The 20011-nt window shown below is 41.3% G+C and overlaps 1 protein-coding gene across 1 annotated transcript in view; it reads left to right on the top strand.

The window, feature by feature from the left end:
- The window catches only part of caska (calcium/calmodulin-dependent serine protein kinase a), a 600725-nt gene that overhangs the window by 560521 nt on the left and 20193 nt on the right, over positions 1-20011 (top strand). The window contains exons 18-21 of the mRNA XM_070892703.1: positions 4938-5006; positions 7084-7119; positions 9179-9375; positions 11375-11490. Of these exons, the coding sequence (XP_070748804.1) occupies positions 4938-5006; positions 7084-7119; positions 9179-9375; positions 11375-11490 (418 nt within the window). The remainder of the gene's footprint in view (positions 1-4937; positions 5007-7083; positions 7120-9178; positions 9376-11374; positions 11491-20011) is intronic.

Raw genomic sequence — 20011 nt, 5'->3', positions numbered from 1 at the left:
GATTCTTCCGGTTTCACCTACCTTCCTATTTAATAAAATAAGACAATTACTCCGCAATTCAATCCTGGCATTCGAAATTACCTTGAGGTTTACATCTGAGTGGTTTTAGAATTTACCCAGATTCCCAGAAATTGTACCAGGATTGTGTCTTTCTGCTTTAATTAATACAGTAACTAGAACAGTGGTTGTATTGATAACATTTTAAAGGCAATGTTGAAATAGCAAAACAAAAGGAAAAAAAATGCAAGGTGTACAAAATGCAATCTAACATTCCTTTGTTCGGGCACGTGTATTTCTATATTTAGCACTTCTGTTCAAAGCCTGCATAGACTCACCATTTGTGTGTGTCTGTTAATTTTGCCATAGGTTAAGGAAGCCATTTTTAGTAATGTAAACACAAGGAGCCAACACACAGACATCTGTTTCCCCACAACCCAAATTACAGAAGCCCCGAACATAAAAGTGCCTTATAGGTTGCATAAGATCCAATTAATACAGTTTGATCTGATCTAGAATTGAAGCATATGTTCAAAATCTATATGCAGAGATTTAGATTAGTGGATAATTTATTTTCTCGAGCTGAATAGTGTGTCTTAGTTTTACACAGCAGTATAACTGTAATTGAAATCCTGTGACAAAATAATGTAGAATTCTTAATTGAAGGGTCAGCACTGTATTTAATTTAAGCTTATTCAATTAAGTTCTCAAAGCAAGAATTTAATAGAACTCTGTTTTAAGTATATGACTAAAGGCCTAATTTAGCTGAAAGTATGTTTTTTCCAGTTCCTCAACACTGCATATTAGCTATACAAATATTCATCTGTCACCTAAACAGTAAAGTCGGGGCCTTAAAAGGACCAGCATGGAGGCGGCCTGGCACTCAGTGTGGCCCCAACCTGCGAGGAAACACCAGCGACAGGTCGGGGCCATAAAAGGAGCAGCATGGAGGCGGCATGCCACTGCAAGATACAGCACAAAACAGTTCAGTAGGGCGACTGAATTGGACGTCACCATAATCTAGGTTGCTGATTGGAGCGTGGGCAGCTACATCAAGAGGAGCGGCAGGGTCGGGGCAAAGGAACGGCCAGAGATCGTAGAGCGATGTGATCAGGGCCCAGGAGAGGCGAGGGCCCAGGGGCAACACGGGCCGGCCCACACTGCGATATGTGTGTGCACTAAGTCCGTGCAGCAGAGCAGGTCTCCAGTCGTCTTGGTTAATCCTTGCCACTGGACCAAGACCTATCTCTGTCAAGGCCATGTGGTGACTGGTGTGCAACTGCTACCATACGTTAAAAAAGTCCACGCACAGGCATCTTCCACCCTTCAAGATGTAGTTCGGGACCTGGAATATCAGGTCCCTCGTTGTAATACCTGTGAACTTTTTGGTGTGGAAACAAGTCATCCTCGATACGAGGGACCGCCTAAGAACAACAGTTTGAGACTTCATACAGTTCACTGATAACTTGCTCATGCTGCAGAGACACACTGGAATGCAGCAATCAGAGTTGCTCCTACTGCTGATGAAAATGGCCAGATTAACCTCGGAGGGAAGAACATGGAGGCTGCTAGATTTCCCATCCCAGCTGCCCTTCAAATGCCTTCAACAGAACTTACTATATCAAAAGTTTGTTTTGGCATAGTTTACACCAGGAGCTTCAAAACATGGAGAGAAAGACTTTGCAATGCTGCAGATGCCCATTGCATGCTTGCATACATGTGCCACTTTTCTAAACTGCCTTTTTTTTAAAAAGCTAAAGTCTTAACAGCAAGTGTTGGCTAGATAATCAACTGTGAAGTGTGTTCCAGCTAAGCCTAATCCTATTCTTAGCCTTTATACACAACCACTTCCCACAGGAGTAGTTGGATAGCAATCAGGACCCGTAATTCTGGCCAATTTTTCCATTCCAGACTCAGAGCGCTGAGGCTAGTTGTGGCTAAGATCAGTTAACAGCACAGTCTGGGAATCAAATTTAAGAGCTTCTTGATCTGTATGGCTCAAATATTCGCTGTATAAACCCAGCAGAACTCTTAGCCCATTCCTAAATATTTTTTCTTTTAAAATGAACCTTGTTCTTGGTCTTCCCACCCCCTATAATAAAGCACATTGTGGTCTATGGACAATATTCATCAGATGGCTCAATTGAAGTACTGGACCAGGAGGCATGCTAGCAAACTGATGCTTAGGATTGGACTCCAGTGACTCACAATTATAACTGTATTAATTGGAGTCAGTGTAATTCTACTACAGGTAGTTCACCAACCACAGATATAAAACTTTCTATGTACATGACTTGAAAGAAAAAGCTTGGAAAAGGGAAAAAGGTAACCATGACTATTATGAACAGGACTCATGGGGTTGGGGGTAATATACTAGCATGGATTGAGGATTGGTTAACAGACAGAAACGAGAGTAGGAATAAACGGGTCATTTTTGGGTTGGCAGACTAACTAGTGGGGTGCTGCAAGGATCACTGCTTGGGCCTCAGCTATTCACAATCTATATCAATGATTTGGATGAGGGGACCAAATGTAATATATCCAAGTTTGGAATGTAAGTTTTGAGGAGGATGCAAAGACATTTCAGGGGGATATAGACAGGATAAGTGAGTGGGCAAGAACATGGCAAATTGAATATAATGTGGAGAAATGTGAAGTTATCCACTTTGGTAGGAAAAATAGAAAAACAGAGTATTTTTTCAACGTTGAGAGATTGGGAAATGTTGGTGTTCAGAGGGATCTGGGTATCCTTGTACACAAATCACTGAAAGTTAACATGCAGGTACAGCAAGCAAATAGTATGTTGGCCTTTATTACAAGAGGATTTGAGTATAAGAGTAAAGTTGTCTTACTGCAATTATGTAGAGCCCTGGTGAGACCACACCTGGAGTATTGTGTACAGTTTTGGTCTCCTTACCCAAGGATGGATATACTTGCCATAGAAGGGAGTGCAATGAAGGTTCACCAGACTGATTCCTGGGATGGGGAGATTGTCCTAAGAGGAGAGATTGAGCAGACTAGGCCTATATTCTCTCGAGTTTAGAAGAATGAGAGGTGATCTCATTGAAACATAAAACATTCTTACAGGACTTGACAAGGTAGATGCAGGGGGGATGTTTTCCCTGGTTGGAGAGTCTAGAATCAGGGTTCACAGTCTTTGAATAAGGGGTTGGGTATTTAGGACTGAGATGAGGAGAAATGTTTTCACTCAGAGGCTGGTGAATCTTTGGAATTCTCTACCCGGAGGGCTGTGGATGCTCAGTCTTTGAGTATATTCAAGACAGAGATCAATAGATTTTTAAATGTTAAGAGAATCGGGGGATATGGGGATAGTGCAGGAAAGTGGAGTTGAGGTAGAAGATCAGCCATGATCTTATTGAATGGAGGGGCAGGCTCAAGGGGCCGAATAACCTAATCCTGCTCCTAATTCTTATGTTCTTATGACTCATATCAGGCTTTGTAGTACAGGGTATGTGATTTGTGTACCACTTGTTACTGATATTCCAACTTACATTTGTTAATATAACCAATTCGCAATTTTATTATTTATGAACTGTGCAGCTTATCCCCTTGAACTTGATGCTGTTTTATTTATAGCAGGACAGTTTAAGAAGTGATCAGTGATTTTATACTAGGTAGGATAGAAATTCTGTGCCAACGTTTCCTGATATAAAAGGATTCATCATAAAATGGGGACAAATAACTGGTTACATCTTCCTGAAGTATTGTAAATGTACTACTGCGCCAGATTGGAATTCAGATTTCATCCCTCTTTAAATAAGAACATAAGAAGTAAAAAGAAAGACTTGCATTTATATAGTGCCTTTCACGACCACCAGACATCTCAAAGCACTTTACAGCCAATGAAGTACTTTTGGAGTGTAGTCACTGTTGTAATGTGGGAAATATGGCAGCCAATTTTGCGCACAACAAACTCCCACAAACAGCAATGTGATAATGACCAGATAATCTGTTTTTGTTATGTTGATTGAAGGATAAATATTGGACAGGACACCGGGGATAACTCCCCTGCTCTTTGAAATAGTGCCATGGGATCTTTTACGTCCACCTGAGAGAGCAGACAGGGCCTCGATTTAACGTCTCATCCAAAAGACAGCACCTCCGACAGTGCAGCGCTCCCTTAGCACTGCACTGGAGTGTCAGCCTAGATTTATGTGCTCAAGTCCCTGGAGTGGAACTTGAACCCACAGCCTTCTGACTCATAGGCAATTGTGCTACCCACTGAGCCTCAGCTGACATTACTGACATCAATAGGAGCAGGAGTGGGACATATGGCCCTTCAAGTCTATTCGCTATTCAGGAAGTTCATGGCTGATCTTCTACCTCAACTCTACTTTCCCCACCATATCCCCATATTAGTTGATTTCCTTCATGTCCAAAAATCTATCAATCTCCGTCTTAAATATAGTCAACATCTGAGCATCCACAGCACTCTGGGGGTAGAGAATACCAAAGATTCGCAACCCTCTCAGTGAAGACATTTCTCTTCATCTCAGTCCTAAATGGCCGAGACCTTATCCTGAGACTATAACCCTAGTTCTAGACTCTCCAGCCATGGGAAACAGCCTCTCAGCATCTTCCCTATAAGCACTCAAAGAATTTTATATGTAATACTCCATGTAAACAAACTTTTAGATAGAACCTTTTCGTTTAATACAACAGTGATTATGTAAAACATGAATTAACTAGGCAGCTGTTCAATTCCAAACGCATTTTTTTATAAATCTGCTTAGGCCAAAAGTTTTATTCCATTACATGCAACTAATGTACATGAAAAAAATGAACATATGATTCCTGCTTAGAAACAAGTGCATTGGACCTTAACCTATGCATAAATCCTTTAAAAGCGTGTAAAGAAATTCTGACGTGTGTTGCAGTTGTGTTTATAAGGTGCTACTGAACCTTCTGTCTCGTTGCAGAGAGATTCCCCCTCCACATCCAGACAATCCCCAGCTAACGGCTATAGCAGCACTTATAATTCTGTTTCGGTAAGGCTTCCATTTACAACACAAATCCGAAGTTCTGTTGCCAGTGGCATGATTTTATTAGTGTTGACCATTACCTCTGTACTGAGGAATTTGTCTTGTAGAAAAGTCCTAGCAGTTGTTTTTTAATACCAAATGCAAAGAAGCCATTGGCAATGTCATTCGTATCCCGATGGTTAATGAAGACCAGTTTTCAGCTGTGGATTGGTTTGCAATGCATCTTCCTTCCAAGATGCAATGGCACAACCAAATACTGGAAATATTCCTTTCCACTTAGATTGTTTGTTTATGAAGAAGAACTAACATGAGGTGGAGTAGGGGGAGAAGTGAAGAGAAATAATTTGTATAATGGTGATGCCCAATTGAAAGTTGGCACAGCATCACAGCAAAGTCTTCAAATGCATGGTTCACACGAGAGCTCTGAGAAGTATGGTTTCGTTTCCGCTATCTGAGTTCTCAAATTGGTGTGCCCACTGCTGCCGTGGTACATGCACATTACGGTGTGAAGCTGAAGCCTGGCCTGGCAACTCAATGCTACAGATCATTTAATGTCTATTAGTAATAAAGAATATGGGATTGTTCGTACATTTTCAACACAAGTTCTTATCTTACCAGCATTGAGCTTTCTTAGCAGAACATCAATTATACAAGATAGCTTATTTATTACCGAATGTTCATAATTTATCTTGCTTCAGAGACCGGGGCAAAAAAGTAAATTTTTGGTCTAAATTTCTACAATTTGCATGCAGACCTCTGAAGGACTAAAAGGACACATTTGAGTAATTACCACAGAACGGTTGCTGAATATTTCTCAAATTGCAAAGAAATTCTTTATAGTGGCATTGACTAGGTAACTTCTGAATACATACTATTTGTATGATTTTTTTAAATGATAAGAAAACTAGTTTGATATTTGATGCATCGACTGCTGGCATTCATTCTGCATTTTAGTTAGGCTGTGTCTTCATAACTGCAGTGTTCAGTAAGTTAATGCCAGTTTAGAAACTTTTTTTTTTGCCCTACTATTTTCTGCCAGTTTTTTCCCCATCCTTTTTCCTTTCCAGAAGATGTTCCTTGCTCATGTCCAGTTCCACAAGTGACCACCATCCCCTTCTACCTTCCCCAACTGGCTAATTTTTCTGTGTGAACGTAGATGGTGAAAGTCAGTGGGCTAATCCTACATGGAGGGCATCACACCTGAAGCTGATCCTGTCCTACTCAACATCCATAATGTCCCCCTCCATAACCCAGGGGCACTAAACTGCAAATTGTACCATCAATTTTTCCCTGTATAGACATTCTAGAATTTAAATCTATCGAACATATTCACAGAAAGGAAATTGAAGGACAAGTCGACCCTTGTCACTCTCATTTTCCTCCTTATGGCCAATCCAGGAATGACATTGGGAGCAGTCCAAGAACAGGGTAGTGTGTGGGATGGGAGAACTAAAGGAAATGTGACCAAATAACTTACAAAAGGGCGGTAGTGAACTTACTACTAAATGTACTTATGATTAATAAATTGGCAATTTTCTGTTGAAAAAAACTCAGGTAATATAGTAATGCAACTCAGCATCTCTGAATCAAAATGACCCAGTTAGCAAAGCTACTCAAATGGAGTAAATTTGGTTTTAGCCTAAACCCCATTCTACTTTGTTTAAGTCAACGTATACAAAATAATTACAGATGAGTAGTACTATATAGAGTCAGTATCAATGTTTATTCACAATTAAAATATTTAGAATGCTCTATTGTGTTGAACAATTATTGCAATGTTACTGCAGCTCAGCTGTATAATTGTGTTGAAGATGTAAACTACATAATGGGGATTGGGGCAGTAAGTATTCACAGCTGGTATCTGCTTTCTACAGCTTGTTGCTAAACAGCCTGGCCTAATTATTCTCTCAATCATTTTATGTAATGGCTTGACGCTTTATGCAAACTGATGATTAACACCTGATTATAACATAATTTTTGCAGTAATAAAACCTATAAAAAATGTAAAATGTGGTAGAATTGTCAGTTTTGCTTTGAAGGTGAAATGAAAATCTCTTTTCCTTGGGTTGACTTTATCCTACAGGACTTGCCATCAACTACACAACCAAAAGGACGACAGGTGAATAGTTCAACTCCATAGAAACTTTATAGTATCCATAACTTAGTACTCGCAGCCAATCTACTCTTCATTCAATATTTTGTATGTTGCAGTATTTAACTTTTCAGCTAATTATATTTGAATCTATAACTGACCAGAGTAGAATTGCCAGCAGCTGTCTGAATATTGCAGATCATGGAATGATGCAGCACAGAAGGAGGCCATTCAGCACATCGTGTCTGTGCTGTCCCTTTGGTAGAGATTTCCAATTAGTCCCTATATCCTGCTCTGTCCCCATAGCCCTGCAGATTTTTTCCCTTCAGGTATTTAGCCAATTCTCTTTGAATGCTACTATTGAATCTACTACCACCAGCCTTTCAGGCAGTGCATTCCAGATCACAACACACTGTGTAAAAATGTTTCCTCATGTCGCCACTGATTCTTTTGCCAATCACCTTAACTCTGTGTCCTCCGGTTACTAACCCTTCTGCCACAGGAAAGTTTCTCTTTATCAAAACCATTTCTGATTTTGAACCCCTCTGTCAAATCTTTTCTTAACCCTCTCTGCTCTAATGAGAACAACCCCCAGCTTCTCCAGCCTCTCCACATAACTGAAGTCCCTCATCCCTGGTACCATTCTAGTAAATCTCTTCTGCACACTCTCTAAGGCCTTGATATCCTTCCTAAAGTGTAGTGCCCAGAATTGAATAAAATATTCCTGCTGAGGCCTGACCAGTGTTTTATAAAAGTTTACCATAACTTCCTTGCTTTTGTACTCTATTAATAAAGCCAAGGATCCTTTTGTCCAGTTCCACAAGTGACCACCATCCCCTTATACCTTCCCTTCGTAACGGCCTTCGTAACTTGTCCTGCCACCTTCAAAGATTTGCGTACATACATCCCCAGATTTCTCAGTTTCTGCCATCCCTTAAAAATTGTACCATTTAGTTCATATTGCCTCACATTTTGGTAGGAAGAATGAATCACTTTTTTTCTTCCCTGCGTTAAATTTCATCTGCCATGTTGTCTGCCCATTTCACCAGTCTGTCTCTGTCCTCCTGAAGTCTGCTAGTATCCTCCTCCGTGTTTACTACATTTCCGAGTTTTATATCATCTGCAAACTTTGAAATTGTGCCCTCTGTAACCAAGTTCAGGTCATTAATTTACATCAAAAAGAGCAGTGATCCTTATACCGACCCCTGAGAATCAGCAATGTATACCTCCCTCTAGTCTGAAAAATAACCGTTCACCACTACTCTCTGCTTTCTGTCCCTTAGCCAACCATGCTGCCACTGTCCCTTTAATCCCAAAGGTATTAATTTTGCTAACACATCTATTATGTGGTACTTTGTCAAATGCCATTTGAAAGTCCTTATACACAAGCTGCACTACCCTCATGAACCCTCTCCGTTACTTCATCAAAGAACTCGAACCAAGTTAGTCAAACTCGATTTTTCTTTAATAAATCCGTGCTGACTTTCATTTATTTCATTTATTAGCCCATACTTTTTCAAATGCCAATTCATTTTGTCCTGGATTATTATCTCTAGATGTTCCCACACCACTGATGTTAGGCTGACTGGCCTGTAGTTGCCGGCTTTATCCCCCTCCCTTTTTTTAAACGGGGTGTAGCATTTGCAATCCTCCAGTCCTCTGGCAACACCCCTATATACAAGGAGGATTGGAAGATTGTGGCCAGAGCCTCCACAATTTCCATCCTTACTTCCTTCAGTAACCTAGGATGCAGCCCAAGTGACTTTTCTACTTTGAGGACTGCCAACCTTTTCAGTACATCCTCTTTATCTATTTTTTATCCTACCCAATATTGCTACTGCCTCCTATAGAAAGATAGGGAAATTTGCAAACTTTTGATAAGCAGATTGTGTAAAAATTGTAAGCGGCTCATGTTAGCAAAAATGTTTAGAACTGCTTTTATCGTTACCCTTGCATTTACTGTTGTGTCATTGTATTTGCTAGATTTTTTTGACAGTTTTGTGTGCATTTTAATAATGTTTTAATTCCCTGGATGTACAGTTCAGCATCTGTCAGGTTTGCTTATAAAACCTTATTTGTCTCATAGATTTATGTTCGAGCACAATTTGAATATGATCCATCAAAAGACGACCTTATACCTTGCAAAGAGGCTGGGATCCGGTTCCGAGTTGGAGAGATCATACAGATCATCAGTAAGGATGATCACAATTGGTGGCAGGGCAAGTTAGAAAACTCTAAAAATGGTACAGCTGGACTCATCCCCTCTCCTGAACTCCAGGAATGGTATGTCTGCTCAGGCATCTTTTGCTATCAAGATAATGAAACTGACTTAATTGTTTATCATGGTTATTCCAATCAAAACATGAATAGAATAAATTTCACCTACCTTTCCACAACCTGTCTCGAGCCCTCCATTACCTCTCTGTTGTCAGACTGCCTATCCCACATCTTGTCTTGGATAAGCTGCAATTTCCTCTAGCTGAACATTGGTAAGACTGAAACCATCGATTCCCTGGTACATTTGCTATTACTACATTCTGATCTAGTTTGTAAAATTGTGTAAAGAACCAGTTTGGGGGGGGAACTGAAGTTCCATGTTTTCCCTGATTAAATTATCTCTCAAAGCATTTTTGTTTGATTTATGTAGTCCATTTTAGAAAAAAGCAACGAAACAAAAATATTTTTCCAGTTATTAAAAAATATTGGGCTCAAAATTGGCCCACCCCTTTCTTCAGCACACTCACCGGAGATGCGCTGCTTTTCTGCGTTGAAAAGTGCTCTGAAAAAATCGGTCCCCATTTTGGACGCTGTCCGGCCTCTCCCGGGTCTTCGCGCAGTGTGGCCAGTCGGGTCGGAGCCAGCATCCTGTGCTGAAAACAGTGCCAGGACGACTGTACATGCGCGTTGGAGTGTGCGCACATGCGCAGTAGCTCCTGCCCCCAACCTTCCAGTGTACGTGCTGCAGCGTGGGACCCGATCATCATCATCATTCCGGCTGCTGGTGCATCCCGCCCCTATCCCAGGTCAAGCGGCCTAACGCACAGACCGGCCCGCTGCCTTCCCGGGCTGAAGCTGAAGGTAGGGTAGGACTGACTTACTTCTATTTTTTATTTGGATATTTTGAAAAAATTATGTAAATATGTTTTGTCTCTTGTGAATAGTGACGACCATTGGTCAAGCCTATTTACCTGGTTCTATTGTGAAAGAAAAACATAAGTGACAGAGGAACACCAAGAGAATATCTTATTTATTGAAGTAGACTTTATTTAGATAATATGGGCTCAATTTTGGCCCAGTATAATCATTGCAAACAAATAGTTGTTTAAATTAATTGTGAGATTAGGGCAATTTAATTCAACTATCTTTTACTTTTATTTTTGTAGTTTAAGCTTCCATGAATGCTTCTGTTGTATAGTAAATTAACTTTGCGAAGTTTATCATATGATCTCCTGTATAGCTGTTTGATCCTATTCACATTCTTTAGTCAAGTCATTAAGTTCTGCTGGCCTCCGATGTACCTACCTGCGCTAATTTCTTAACTCTCCGCTGATTTCTTAACTCTCCGCAAGGGTTTTAACAAGCGACCACAAGTGGCCACATACACTGGCCTAAGTTAGTTTGGAGTAACTATTAGCCAGCCAAAGTGGCCTAAATGGCCAAAACGGGCGTAGGTGGCTGGTAACGCCCCCTTTGGGGAAAAAAAACTAAACTAAAAAAAATCCTAACTAACTCACTTACACTGGCGCAAATTGAATGTGTAAAATATGGATTTTTAAGATACTCCAGAAAAATCAAGTTGCTCCCAAAAAAACAGAGCAACTCCTGGCCAATTTTGAGCCCAATAATTCTAGCCAATCAGTAAAAGCAATTGCAGCTGAGTTAATTATCTCCTTCATGAAATAACTGGATAAATATCTGTTTGGGAGTGGCTCTGGAGATTATAGACTAAGTTCAAATACTGTGTGGGATGCAGTGATTTTTGTGCTCCTGTGGCAGAGGAAATGAGTTAGGAGAAAGGCAGCTGGCTAGGTTTCAGTCATGAACATTTGAGGATTGGTGAATATTCTGAATAATCTTTGGGGACTGTGGAGTATCTATGTAGAACTTTCCCTACTAAGATTCAATGGGGTAGAGTTCACAATAAAAAAAATAGGTTGTTCATGGCTTATGGAAGATACAAACTTGATGGTACAAATTGCCTAACCTCTTTCTATGCTTTCTTACAATGTTCTTATCTACAGCTGGTACCTAATTTGTTGTGTTTTTTATTTCCCACAACAAGGCGCGTTGCATGTATAGCAATGGAAAAGACTAAACAGGAGCAGCAGGCTAGCTGTACCTGGTTTGGGAAGAAGAAAAAACAATACAAGGATAAATACCTGGCCAAGCACAATGCAGGTATTTAATACTTAGCTTAATTACTGAAATTATTGATTGCTTTTGCATTTACTCTTACACTTATTAAAAAATAATTTACATTCAGAAATCAAATAATAATTGGGTCCAAACTGGATTGGTAAATAAAGTGAGATTTCCGATCAGCATTATTTTAATGCGAACAGTGACCCATTAAAAATAATGGGGTTGCTGCCACCATTAAATATTGTCTTGGCTTGCCCTCAATTTTAATCCAATTTATGTTGAGATTTTCAGAGATTGTATATATTTGTCAGCAGTCACTTTTAAAGATTAGGAGTTTAACAAAAATTCCAGAGTGTAAAGATGTAAATTTCAGATATCATTGAATTATTAAAGTAAGCATAATTCCATAGTAAGGGATGGAGAAAGACTGGAAAAATTGCATTGCCAGCCTAGAATTCTGTATTTTTTTAATATTTACTTCTAGCTGTTGTACTTCTTTAATACTAAAATAACATAATTATAGTCACTGCAACAAATCCATCAAAATCATGTTTTTGTTATCCGTTCGGACCTACTGTAATACCTTCTCAGGTTCACTGTTGTCAGTTGCTCCCTTAAGCAGTCTGAGCATCTTACTTTTATGGGAGTTGACTCTCACTGCCCTGTTTCTATTTGTATGATAGCATATATATACAAATAGAAACAGGGCATCCCCTTGTGATCTGGATTGAGTAAAAACATAAGAAATAGAGGCAGTAGAAGGCCATATGGTCCCTCAAGCCTGCTCCGCCATTCAGTAAGATCCTGGCTGATTTCCTACCTGAACTCAACTTTCCCGCCCGATCCCCATATCCCTTGATTCCCGCAGAGCACAAAAATCAATCTATCTCAACCTTGAATATACTCAACAACTGTGCATCCACAGACCTCTGGGGTAAAGAATTCCACAGATTTACAACCTTCTGAGTGAAGACATTTCCCCTCATCTCTGACTCCCTTATCCTGAGACTATGCCTCCTAGTTCTAGACACACCAGCCAGAGGAAACAGCCTCTCAGCATCTATCCTGTTGAGCTCTCTCAGAATTTTATATGTTTCAATAAAATCAACCTCATTCTTCTAAACTCCAGAGAGTATAGGCCCATTCTACTCAATCTCTCCTCGTAGGACAACTCTCATATCCCAGGAATCAATCTAGTGAACCTTCGTTGCACCCCCTCTGTGGCAAGTATATCCTTCCTTGGGTATGGAGACCAAAACTGTGCACAGTACTCCAGGTGTGGTCTCGCCAAGGCCCTGTATAATTGCAGCAAGACTTCCTTACCCTTGTACTCTAACCCCCTTGTAATAAAGGCCAACATACAATTTGCTCATATTGCTCATACTTGTATTTCTTATATTAATACATGTATTTCTTCAGTCTCTCCGACGGTGGACCAAATTACCCCTAGGTGAGACGAGGCTCGATATAAGTCATTAATCTGTTTTATTTTCCAATAATATGAACATAACGGAGCAACAGCTATGATCAGATTTGTTTAGTTCAATAGCTAAAACCTATCTTCGCATAATGATGTAAAATAATGAAGATGCTCTGTTAACCCATCTCAGTAGGTCATCCTACTTAACTTAAAAAAATAATTCCTCTGCATTCTGTTCGACACCTCAGGGCAGAACCATATCTCTGCACAGTCTCCTGTATTTTCTGCAGCCGTTTGTTGTCTGACTGCCAACTACAGGAAACTGAGTCTTTGGCCCCAAGTTTCCACATGATTTGCTCCTGATTTGTAGGAGCAACTGGTGTAGAACGGATTATCTTAGAAATCGGAATTCTCGTCATTTAGTTTGCTCCAGTTCTAGTAAGTTATACAGTTTCACTTTGGAACAGAATTTTTTTTTCAAAAGGGGGCGTGTCCGGCCACTTACGCCTAATTTCAAAGTTTCGTGAGTGAAAACTTACTCCAAACTAACTTAGAATGGAGTAAGTGAAGATTTTTGTATGCTCGAAAAAACCTTGTCTACACTTTAGAAAATCAGGCGTAGGTTACAAATCAGGCGTAGGGAATGGTGGGGGGGGGGTGGTTTAAACATTAAACACTTCAGTTTTACAAATAAAGAGCCATCATCAATAATAAATGATAAATACATCAATAAATCAACCAATAAATCAATCAAAAAAATCAAAAAATAAAACATTTTCTACTTACCGACTGCAGCACCGGGAGCCCTCCAACAGCGTGCTGGGATGCCCCCCCCCCCCCCCCCCCCACCAATGTGTCTCTGTCAGTGTCTCTTATCTCTCTGTCTGTCTGTGTGTGTCTCTCATTCTCTGTCTGTCAGTGTCTGTGTTTCTGACAGCGAGGGGAGGAGGAGGGGGGTAGAGGGAGAAGGGGGTGAAGGGGGAGGGGGGGGAGAAGGGGAGAAGGGGGAGAAAGGAGATGGGGGGGTGGGGAGGCTGAACGGGCCGGGCCCGAGACTTCGGGCAGGGCCCGTCCCCAGCACCAGATTTACAGGTAGGTGGCATTGGGTCGGGTGGTGGGAGGGAGGTCGGTTCGGGTCGGGGGGTGGGGGCGGAAGGGAGGGAGAGGGAGGTCAGGTCGGGGGGAGGGAGGTCAGGTCGGATCCCGTCCGGGGGTGGGTGAGGGGGAAGCGGGAGTCGGGTCGGTGTCGGATCCGGGGGGGGGGGGGAGCGGGAGTCGTGTCGGGTCCGGAGGGGGGGGAGGGGGAGTCGGGTTGGGTCCGGGGGCGGGGGGGGGGGGGGAAGCGGGAGTCAGGTCAGTGTCGGGTCCGGTCCAGAAGCGGGAGTCGAGTCAGGTCGGGAGAAAGCAGGAGCTGGACGTGGGAGGAGCCTTATTCACGCAGCCCCAGTGAGGCCATTGGGCCAGGGCTAGGGGCTGCGTGCTTCGGCCCCTCCCACACAGTTTTGGGCGCTTGGAGCTGCTGAACATGCACGCCCACTGTAGCGCACATGTGCAGAGGTTCCGACACTGTTTTCAGTGCAGGGACCTGGCTCCGCCCCCTACAGCTCCTGCTGCGCTGCGCCGAGGGCCAGAGGTGGTGGAGAATCTGGAGGGTTTTTTTTAGGCGCACTTTGTGGCGCGAAAAACGGGCGTCCAGGTCGGGACTGCGCCGTTCTAGGCACGGCTCGAAACTTGGGCCCTTTGTCTTGATCCCTCACCTGTCTGGAGTTGGCCAAAAGAGCTACTAATCAAGCCTGCTACTGCACCCCTTCCTTTTGAAACTAGCTTTCTGTGAAGCTCAACAGGAAAGAACATTCTATCCATCCCTGCCCCACCCCACAGTATGAACATGATGATGACTCCTGCATTGTTTCTGATCATCCAGGGTGCGTGTATTTTAATACACATTCCAGCAAATGCCAGCAACCTGTAGTCTTTTTAACCCTATGAAACCCCACTCTGTTTTCAAAACTCAACACTTAAAGATAACCTTTCTTATAAATTCTTTCTGTGGGGAAAAATGCTTATTAAATCATGAAACATGACAATATTATAATATGTTAAAAAAAATGTTGCTTTAAAATATTTAGGCACAATCAAGGATTATGTGCATGTTTATACCTGTTTTAAGCCATGAAAATTCAGCTCAGTGGGTAATTCTACCACATGATGCAGTATTGAGCTAGATAGACCAAGAACCTACGATTCCTGGTATGTTTTGAGCCCACTGATGTCACCCAGGGCATCAGCAGGGGAACTACAATTTGACCTCTATATCCCTGAATTAATGGAGGTAAAATAATCAGCCATGGTATTTGGTCCTGCTTTTATCAAGTAATCACTGCTAGAAAATGTATCTATGTGGACATTTGGTGAGGACAGACCAGATACAACTCTGATGCCTCCCCCTCTCCCTCCCAGTGATCAATAACCTGCCAGCCTTCTTTATCTGGATTTGCAGATGAAGAATAGCCACTCAGGCAGAGGACTGTCAGCAGCACACATGGAACTAACCATATCTCAGTTACTGCCTTCAGAAAAAAGAAATTTGTGGGCAGGTGGAAATTATTAAAATTCCTTGTTCTGCAGTCAGCAGAAAGATATACCATAACGACTTGCATTTACAGAAAACCTTTAATGTAGAAAAACATCCCAAAGTGCATCACAGAGGCATAATAAAAAAATCAGATGACTAGTCAAAGAAGGAGATGTTAGAAGTGACCAAAAGCTTAGTCAAAGAGGTGGATTTCAAGGAAGAGAGGGAGGTGGAGAAGCAGAGGACTTTAGGAAAGGAATTCTAAAAAGGGCCTAGTTGGCTGAAGGTGATGGTGAAACAAAGGGAAGTAGGGATGTACAAGAAACCATAGTCAAAGGAACAGAGAGTTTGGAGGGGGTTGGAGGAGTTTACAGAACTAGGGAGGGGAAAGGCCATGAATGAATTTAAACACATCAGTGAAATATTAGGGGACTTGGAGCCAATGTAGGTCAGCAAGGACAGGAATGATGAGCGTGTGGAATAGGATAAGGGCAGCTGAGTTTTGGATGTGCTGAAGTTTTCGGAGGATGGGAAGCCTTTCAGCAGCCTTTCGGAATAGTTGAGTCTGGAATGATAATGGCATGGATGAAAGTTTCTGCAGCAGATGGACTGAGGAGAAGTAAAGGCGGGTGATGTTACAGAGCTGTAATGATGATGAGCATATGGGGTCAGAAACTCGGTTCAGGGTCAAAAATTATGCCAATGTTGCAACCTGAGACAGTAGCCAGGAACATGGTATGGGTGTGGAGTGTTGTGGAGACCTAAGACAATAGCTTTGGTCTTATGGAAACCGGAGCTCATCCAAGATTGGATGTTGGAGAAGCAGTCAAACAGCATAAAGGTGGTGGGTGGGGAGGTAGAGCTTGGGTGTTGTTAACGTACATCGAGAAGCTGACTCCATGTCTGCAGATGATATTGCCAAAATGCAGTACTTAAATGTCTAAGGATAGATTATTGGGGGACCCCTGAGGGAGTGGTGTGGGGGAATGAAGAGAAGTCATTGTTAGAGATACTCTAGCTACAAGATAAGAGTGCAACCAAACGAGGGAAGTCCCACTCTGTTGAACAACAGAAGAGAGAGGTTGGAGGGAGCAATGGTTTGGTTCCCTATGTCAAAGGCTGCAGAGAGGATATGGATGGCAAATAAGTATAGTGCCCTACAATCACAGTCACAGAGAATGTCATTTGTGACTTTGTTTGGGGAAGTTTCAGTGCTGAGGCAGAAGCAGAAACCTCAATGGAATGATTCAAACAGGGAATTTTGAGAATGATGGGTATGGATTTGGAAAGCAACAGCTCATCCCAAATGTTAAGCTGTAATAAGAGATCCTTTGTAATCCTAGATTTGCTGAAAATGATATCTTTGTAATTTGAATTTTTTTCTTGGTATACGAGAAAATATAACTACTACCCAAGATATGTCCCAATAGCCTGAGTTTAAAGACAGCTCAATCTTTGGCATACAATTGCTTTATTTTAACTGTCAGATGATTCACCTTGGTGAGGGACAGATCAATCATTCAAGGAAACAATATAATTATTGCCCTCCTCCAGGAACATATTGCATCTACTATTCTGGACATAAAGTTAAGAAAACTCACCCACAATGGGTATCCAAGTTCAAATATTCATCAAGGCTGAGAATCAAATTTGCTTGTATATCTAACCTGTGCTGTGATGATCCGCTGATCATGATGCAATTATCACAACCAGAAACTTTGTATGCAATTAAATAGCACCTAGTCTTGAATGTATTGCAGACTTAATAGTATCAAATTGGCCTTGGGTTTATATGCATATTTGTGACTGCACATTTACGCATATACTAGTCCCAAACCAAGTCAAGACTGCACATGTCTGCAGATTACCCTGACTGTTATTTTATCTACATAGAATTAGTTAAGTATTTTTGCAATGTAATGTGTTTGTTGCCTTTTTATAGATATTAAGATATATCTTCCACACATTGCATTTTATTTGTAATGTAAAATTTGATTTTGCTTTGATGTGGGTTTTTGTGTGTTTTGTACATTTTGGTTGTAATTTAACAATACAATGCAACATTGCTTAAACAATGATGCTTATACATTTTTCATGCTGTCTTCCACCCAATGGCCTCTATGCATGTAAGTAACTGTGATTGAGTGACATTAACTTTTCTCCCTTATTCCATCATTTTTTTAAATTTTTGTTTGTCTCATCAACATTACAGAAATTAAAGCTGCATTATATTCTATGGGAAAACCTCTTTCTATATTTAGCTTAATAAAGAGTAAACTTTTGAGGAACCCAGGAATGCAACAATGGCATTCTTAACCTAACTTCACTTGTGTTAGTGCAGGTGTGGTGTCCAGCAGGAAATTTGCTAACCTATTAACATTGACCAGAACTCAACACGACCACTAGGTAGACACTAAGCATCTCGGGGGAACAACCTGAACCTCTGACACCTCACTTACTTAACATGTGTCTTCCCTGTCAACTGCTCAAACACAAACAGTGACATTAAGTGTGAGTCCCACACCTCAGCAGCTGTCGTTCTCCCTGCCCCGCACCCCCCCCCCCACCCACCTCCATCACCATCCATCATTAAGTAATAGCATTTTGTAGCGGTCACCTCATAGGTGTTTCTCCTGTCAGCTGAGCAAGGGGTGGTATTGGCAACTGTAGCTCATGGCAGAATGAAAGTAGAAGAAAATTGAGGAAAGGGGGAGTAATGGAAATATATAATCTGGCTGCATTTATAGATATCTTCTATAGAGAAAGAGCCACCCTCTTCTCTAATTGAGGGTACTCTAACTGAAGAAGTGGTTCTACCACAGTGACTCCTCCTGCGATAACATGATACTGCGGTGACTTACTAATGGTCCGACGGTAGAGAGATGCACCATAAAGTGAATATTTATGATCTTAATTAGCTACATCAATTTAGGATGTGTAAGGCTAAATGCTTGTGTTAATGCAAAATGATGCATTATAAAAATATAATGCAGCTTTAACTGCGTGATGGAATCGCTATGCAAGACTCATAATTTCCCTGTAAGTACACCTAAAATGACCGATTGTTTCATCTAATTTGCAACAACAAAAATCAGCTCTACTTTTCATGATATGTGTGACTTTAAACTGTTAGCAACTCTGGTGTAATTTCTTTTAATAAAATAGTGTGACTGAAGACAAAGTCTTTACCATTGATCTTCTAGTTAGAAATTGAAAAAATATTGGCCCGGATTTTGTGGTGGTAATGACGAGGAAACTGTGAGCAGTCGCCGTCATTACCCCTCTGAAACTGACAGCAAGTTCTGGAGATAGCACCTGCCATAAATGTGGAAATCCAGAAGTTGCTGTCAGTGATTCTACACTTCTCCATAGGGTGCACTGTTGAACTCGCCGGAGCCGACAATCTTTGAGACGTCACTAAACTGACGAGAACTTGAGCTTTTACCCTGAAATATCGCTCTTAAAAGAAATCCTGAAAAGATTAAAAACCTAAATGCGGAGTAAATGGGTTTTTAATGGCATACTGATTCATAATTACTGCTGAACGACCATCTGGCCCTGAAAAACTAACTATATTTGTGGAATGTCAAGTTTTTTTAAATTCCATGGTTTTTAATTTTTTTTTTGTTAAAATTTATAATATTTCAGCTTCTACCTTAATCCAATGTGTATGTCCCAATCTTTATTTAAATGATTAAAAAATGAAGGAAAATCAGTGCATTTTACTTCCTGGTTTGCTGCTTGAGAATTCTTCAATGTGATTGGTTGCTTAGCCAGCTTGATGACATCACTGAGCTGCACATTGGCAATCCCCTAGTCTTGACGCCAGCATGAAATTAACATTGGGAGAGCTGGAATTCGCGCCATAGAGATCGCTAGATCTTTGTGGGCAGCTTTCTTCGAGGTTAGCAGTGAGCGCCGTCGCTTCGGCACCGACTGCAAATTCCAGGCCTTTATTGCAGATGTTGAAGGCCCCTGTTGAGTATCTCTGCTATGTTTATTTTTAAATGAGCGTTTTAAGTCATTTTATAGTTCAATTTATTTTAGGAATCTTAATCTCTCTTTCATACCACCTACCTGATGAGCTTTCACTCTTCTCAATCTGTTGCCAGCAACTGTCCCATAACTCTAATACTCCCATGGCTTCTAATAGTATGGTATATTGGGCTCAATTTTCCCCAGTTATCTGTGCCGTTTTTTTTGGCGTAAATTAAAATATCCAAGTTTCCCCAAAGTTTCTGTGCCAGCGTAACTCAGTAACGATTTATTTAGGATAGTATTCTTTTGCATCATCAGGGCTCAGCTTCAATAGAAGCGCGGGGGGGGGCGGTGGTGGAAGCCGAACTGAAGGGATGAGAACCCTTAGACTATACAGCAGCTTCAAAAGAAGCCCGTGGGGCGGTGGTGCCCCTATGTCCGGGCAAGGGAGCGATTCTGCCAGTCGACGCTCGAGCCCGTTGAGATGTTCAGTCAGTGGTGGGGTGGTACTTTGAAAAAAATTTAAAATTAAAGAATTGCATTAGACTTCATTGCCCCAAATCTTTTCATGAATGTCTAGCTTC

This window comes from Pristiophorus japonicus, chromosome 11 (genome assembly GCF_044704955.1).
Source record: "Pristiophorus japonicus isolate sPriJap1 chromosome 11, sPriJap1.hap1, whole genome shotgun sequence".
Taxonomy (NCBI): domain Eukaryota; kingdom Metazoa; phylum Chordata; class Chondrichthyes; family Pristiophoridae; genus Pristiophorus; species Pristiophorus japonicus.
This window is presented reverse-complemented; position numbering and strand designations above follow the sequence as displayed.